The sequence below is a fragment of the Ammodytes marinus genome (assembly GCF_949987685.1).
Source record: "Ammodytes marinus genome assembly, chromosome: 8".
Lineage (NCBI taxonomy): Eukaryota > Metazoa > Chordata > Actinopteri > Uranoscopiformes > Ammodytidae > Ammodytes > Ammodytes marinus.
Window position 1 is genome coordinate 6,936,048 of NC_137212.1, and position 5,881 is coordinate 6,941,928.

Genomic DNA, 5,881 nt, shown 5'->3' on the forward strand with positions numbered 1-5,881 from the left:
TACTGTAGCCTTGGCAGCTTGTCTAGTTTGGGATGCACTGGGTTATTTTGATTTTGTTGCCCTTTTTTCCTTTGCATGCTAGCTGCCTTTTCCTGCTCTATTCTTTCCTTCTCTGGGGTGTCAGTGAGGAGGATACAGCTTGACAATTTATTTCGTTATTGGGTTCCTTTTCTGGCTGTAGCCTTTGGATAACTTGTGACAACCAACCCCCGCAAAAATGTGACGACCAACCCCAACTTGAATTTTTTGCTAGCATCAATGCCAACTACCATCTGACAACTAATTAGCTTGCTAACCACAATCTAAACTATAGTTTACCCTTCACACTTTTTATGGGTAACAAGTGTTTTGTTATAAACCCATTCTGTAAAAGCCTAGAAGAAAAATACTGAGGAGCTAAATATTTTCAATTTGACATGAAAAACACAAACAGTCCTCTCACCTCAAATTCAGCAGTCTAACTCCAAGGAAGACTATGTAGGTGACCTCTGATCCCAATTCTGGATATTTACATACCAAAATTTCACAGACAGCGCCTTCTGGTTCCGAGATATAACTATTGTGACAACCAACCCGTGTGACAAATTACCCCGTTCTCCCCTATAGATATTCCATTTAGATTTGGTTATTTTCCTTTATTTTTCTAATACATATTATAATTATTCACACTAAAATATGAAGAAAAAAAACAGTGTGTGCAGGGCCAGTGAAAATATACAAGGGGCCAGTAAAACTCGGATCCACTGGCCCGGCGGGCCAGTAGAAAAAAAAGTTGTGTTGAACCCTGCCGGCCTATACACATATATTATACAAAAGTAGTTTCAAACAGGGTTGGGCAATGTTCAGGAGTTGACACATGACCTTAGTTCCTCACTGCTTTTTTTGGGCCGTCTGCAAGTCTTATTAGTGTGACTATACTGCACTCTAGTGGTCACAACCAGGTCACAACCTGTGAAGGTGCAGCTCGGGCTGCTCCTTTAATGAAACAGCTTTGCGACAGTCGCCACGACACTTCTTACAACGATTTACGACTATTTTGGAGGCTGATTCAAAATGGAGTAAAGCCCAAAGAAACGAATCCATTTGAGTCCGTTTCTGCAGATTTTTATCACATTTGTGTTGTTGTTTGAACACGAACAGGATAAAAACGACTAACCTCTTCAAAATGACGGAAGAAAAGAAGACGGGCAATATGGGTTTTTTCTCCAGCTACGATGATTTGAGCGACAGCAGCGACTCTTCGGACGAGGAGGGAGATGGACGGAGGAAGAGACCGGGGACAGACGCTCAGGGAAGCGGGGCACAGGGCTCCAAACAAGGGACCAAACGAGCCGCCAGTGGGGGTGATGGCGGAGCTCCTCTACCGAGACCCGACGAGCTGTTCGGCTCCGTGTCCAAGCCCGCCTTCCTGTACAACCCGCTCAACAAGCAGATAGACTGGGACAACCTCACGGTGAAAGCTCCGGAAGAGGTAAAGAGCCCAGGTAGAGACAGACCATGGACCACCTATTATAAGAATATAGTTAAAGACTAGCAACAAACATTAGGCTACACGGGGTTTCCTACAGATCAATTAAAGGTCTTACAAGTAACAAGTTCCTCTAAAAATAGGCCTTAATTTATGTTAAAATGGGAGTGGAAAAAGGCAAGCTATTGTCATGCTAGTTGAATGACCTGATATGAAATAATGACAACCCCCAACAAAATACATAGGCCTATTTTTCAACATTTTAAAGTAGCCTCGTTCTTACACTGGACCAACGAATTGATTCAAAATTGTCCCTAACTCAAAGTAGGCTAGTTGATCTTGTGTTTCTCAGTTTTGTTTTTTGTTAAATGTGTCTTTAATTTCAAGTGTCAATAAAAACAATGCTGCTGCAATAGTTATATGGAAACATAGAGTTGATGATTTTGATGTGTGTAACCGTTTACGCATAGGCCTACTGCGTTGCCAGGACGGGTGGCTACAGCTCAAGGTGCTATAGCAAAATAAACTTTTCTATATATAGGCCTACAGTACTTAAACTTACACTTATATTCATTGCAGGTTTTTAGACATTTAGTTTAGTAACGTGTTCCTAACCTTTCCTTTGTTTACATCCATCTTGCTCTTCTCTTGTCACTTGAAGCCTGCCAGAGAGTTCAAACCTTGGAAGACTAACGCCGTCCCCCCGCCTGACAGCTACGCCTCAGAGCCAGAGAAGAAGAAGGGAGCTCCCCCGGGGATGGACATGGCTATTAAATGGTCCAACGTGTACGAGGACAACGGGGATGATGCTCCACAGCCCTTCACTGGCAAAGCCCAGTTCCTACCCACAGAGGAGCAGCCGGCAGCGGACTCAGGTTAGTTCTTCAGGGCGATGATGGCGGGGCATTTTACGCTTCTCCCAAATATAATAGTTGTAAACTGTACCACCTCTTACTGTGATGTTTTGAAAATGTTAAGTACCTACCTGGTGTAGTTGAAAATGTAAACAGGCGTTTAAAGCAAACCTGTTCAGTGAGACGTACAGACTGTCCCAAGCAAAGTAGGTTGTGATGTGCATTTTCTAAAAAAATTATATGATGCAAAACCCAACTTACTTAATAAAAAAAACGGTTTGTGCAATTTAGCAGAGGTCTGAGTGAGTATGTGTGCCCTTTGCCAAACAAAATACTCAAAAAGTTACAATATGTATGCACTTACACTTGTCATAAATGAGTGGACATTTACCCACGTCAGTGTCAATGCCGCCCAAAAAGGTCATAAAGAACCACAATATTTCCAAATAAGCACAAGCTAACAAAGCATTTGCTCTGCTTCTTGCTTTGCGTGTGCATTGAATTTGAGCCTAATCTTATGTTTGAAGATTAGGCAATTTTTTTAGATGTGCTTTTAAGTACATCTAAAAAACATCCTTTTTTTTCCATTCTCCTGTCAAGATGAGGACTCAGATAAGGGAGACCCGGCCACCAAGAAGCGACGAGTGGAGACGTTCCAGCAGAAGGAGAAGAGGAAGAGGGACATGGGACAAGCCACCTCCGACAAGAGCTTCGTAGAGGAGGAGAAAAGGATCCTCAGGCAGAAGGCTGATTGACAATCTTACAACGAGGAATCTGTCTTTAATTTAAGCATTTTATGTCAGAACAATGGTAGGTGGTATGCTGCAAACGTAAACAGGCATTTTACCTGTGTGTTGACACAATTTGCAATATTAAAAAAAAATCTTTGTTTTCAGAGAGGCCGTCGGCACTCTATAAACAAAGAAAAGTACAGTTTATGACAGTCCATCTGCAAAATAAATAATTTGTGAAGAACTTTGGTACATTTTGGTAAATTTCTGCAGACTATTTTCCAAAGTTAAAAGGGAAATGTAGGTATTTTACAGTGACCATCTTGGTTTTTACACACCAACTCCCTTTTTAAGGGCTCTGGGATGAGGGATATTGCTAGACACAGCTTTACAACATGAACCAAAAAAGTAATTAGACACCTTTTGCTTTACTTGCAAATATGAAGTTAAGACAACAAGGTAAAATGAAAACTTGACTGATTACTGTCGCTTGAGTCCAGTTGTTTTTGAAAAAGCCAGTGAATAAAATGTGATAATCACCAGTAAGGATGAAGGCCAAAACTACTTAAGAGTAATAATTTAACTTTAAATGAGGAACACATTGGACATACAGTGTGTTGAGTTGGCATTGTCTCCTGTTTGTTTTTTAATGTAATTATCTCAAATAAGAGTGACGTCTGGCTATGGTGCTTTACTTGGTCTGTATTTGTGTTGTATTATTCAAACTATATCACCACTGAAATATGAGAAATGTGTTTGTGTTGTGTTAATTCAGTGACTTTCCTTTTGAAAAAAAGAAATGTGACAATAATGGCTGTAAATCTGTTGAAACGTTTTGGACTTGGGCTTGCTCTTCCAACTCCTGGCCACTAGATGGCACCCTTAAGCTTCACTAGAAAATGCTCCCTTCATGTTGGTAGTGAAGTCTGCAGCACTTCTTCTATTTGGAAGTTTGTCTCATCTCAGTTTTCTTGAGATACTCGATGCATACAGACAGACAGTTCAGTCTTGTGTACCTTGTATTACACAACAATTTAACATATGTGAAACAAATCCTCTTGCATGTTTGTATCGGAAGATATTTGGGACATTTGTATGGACTTTATTTTTTGTTTCTGCTCATTCAGTGTAAACGGTTGTATACGAATAGTTTTATAGTTTGTTTTTGAGTGTTGTACTATTACTATAAACCACTTTGGCAATAAAATGTATTTTACTGGAGAAAGCTGCTCTGTCATTCATTTGAAATAAAAGGTGGAGTCAGTGATTCGGAGAACGCTTGTTGTCAAAATCACTTTTTGTCAAAATCAGTGAATATATCCTCACGATCCGCTACCTGTCCGTACTGTGTGTGTTCTGAAGGAAAAAAATGTAATTCACAGGTTAGGTTCTGTAAACTACTATGAAAACAAAAGGTATGTTAGCAAAGGGGGCCCACCATAGCAATATGCCTTTTTACAGAGCCTTGACTGTGTATTAACACTGGCTTTTCTACCAGCACCCACACAGTAAGTCAGGTAACGGATCATGAGGAGATAATCACTGATTTTGACGGAAAGTGAATTTGACAACAAGCATTCTCCAAAATCACTGACACCATCTTAAAGTTCCTTCACATTCAGGTAATGGATTAAACATTCCCATATTCATTCTTAACATCTCTGTGACCATTGGAGCAAATGTAATTGTTTTCCAAACATGTGGGGGGGAGAAAACTTTCCACTTTGCAACAGCTTAGTGATCAGAGGAATTCCTGACCTATCTGTCACTGTGGTTTGATGTGATATAGTGGTAAATATGCCTCAGATAAAATTCCTGCCTCCAGGTATGTGCCTGGCCTTGTCTGCAATGCGTACCTGGTCCCGCACAACAGCAGCAGCAGCAGACTGATTTTATCAGCCATATTTACGCACAAGTAACCCCCCCTCTCTGGGCACTGACTGCTTGAGCTACGACCAGCGAAGTCTCATCCATAGGGGTGGAAGAATTAGTCATGTCGCTGTCAGCTGTGAAACTGGACATTTCCCAGAAAATAGATGTTTTGTCATTATCTGTTCTTGGGAAATCATGCCTGGAAACCTGAATTCCTGCTAAGTTTTTGATATGATATCGCAGCCTCTTTGTGTTTATCAGAGATGGCACACTTGGCTGAGCCTGTGATCATGTAGTAAAAGAGAATGTCTTGGTCTCATGTTACACTTCTCACAATCAGAGCATTAGTGACTGAGGTCTTAAAGAAGCCCTGATGGGTTTAAAACAAAATTCCTGGTGTCAAAGTCAAATTTTAAGCTGTAGGGCCCACATTATCTGTTCACTTAGATCACTTAAAGGTGGAGTCAGTGATTCCGGAGAATGCTTGTTGTCAAAATAAGTTTTTTTCAAAAACGGTGAGTATTTCACGGTCCACTACCTGTCCGTACTGTGTATGCGCTGAAAAAAAAAATCTAGTGATTATACACAGCCTAGTCTCTGTAAGCCTAGTTTACAGAGCTTAGGCTGTGTATTAACACTGGGTATATTTTCAACGCACACAAACACACACACACACACACAGTATACAAGGGGATTCACTGATTTTGACAAATTGATTTTGACAAGAAACATTCTTCAGAATGGCTGACTCCACCTATAAAAGGATTTCTCTATGTTGGGACTTATTAACAGAATTGCAAAAGGGGTTCCTCTCTCCTGCTTCGACCTGGGCTACTAAAAGTGTCAGTCACACTAACCGTTTATCACTGTGACACATTTACTGGAAGGTCAAGACCTCCTGATGGCCATTGAGTATTCAGGGAGCTCTACAGAGCTGGCTGCCTACAGCTGCTTCT

General features: G+C 40.8%; 1 protein-coding gene across 1 annotated transcript; it reads left to right on the forward strand.

Annotated features, from left to right (window-relative positions):
* Positions 1-1,037: 1,037 nt before the first annotated feature.
* cUnh1orf52 (chromosome Un C1orf52 homolog) lies at positions 1,038-4,329 on the forward strand. Its single transcript, XM_080033433.1, has 3 exons — positions 1,038-1,471; positions 2,130-2,343; positions 2,923-4,329. The coding sequence occupies exons 1-3, from the start codon at positions 1,166-1,168 to the stop codon at positions 3,075-3,077; spliced, it is 675 nt and encodes a 224-aa protein (XP_079889559.1). The 5' UTR covers positions 1,038-1,165; the 3' UTR covers positions 3,078-4,329.
* Positions 4,330-5,881: the final 1,552 nt, after the last annotated feature.

Excerpts from the sequence above, each read along its gene's own strand:
- cUnh1orf52 (XM_080033433.1), top strand. The coding sequence starts at position 1,166 with ATGACGGAAGAAAAGAAGACGGGCAATATGGGTTTTTTCTCCAGCTAC. Across the intron at positions 1,472-2,129 it reads CGGTGAAAGCTCCGGAAGAG|CCTGCCAGAGAGTTCAAACC; the intron begins GTAAAGAGCCCA and ends TGTCACTTGAAG. Across the intron at positions 2,344-2,922 it reads GCAGCCGGCAGCGGACTCAG|ATGAGGACTCAGATAAGGGA; the intron begins GTTAGTTCTTCA and ends TCTCCTGTCAAG.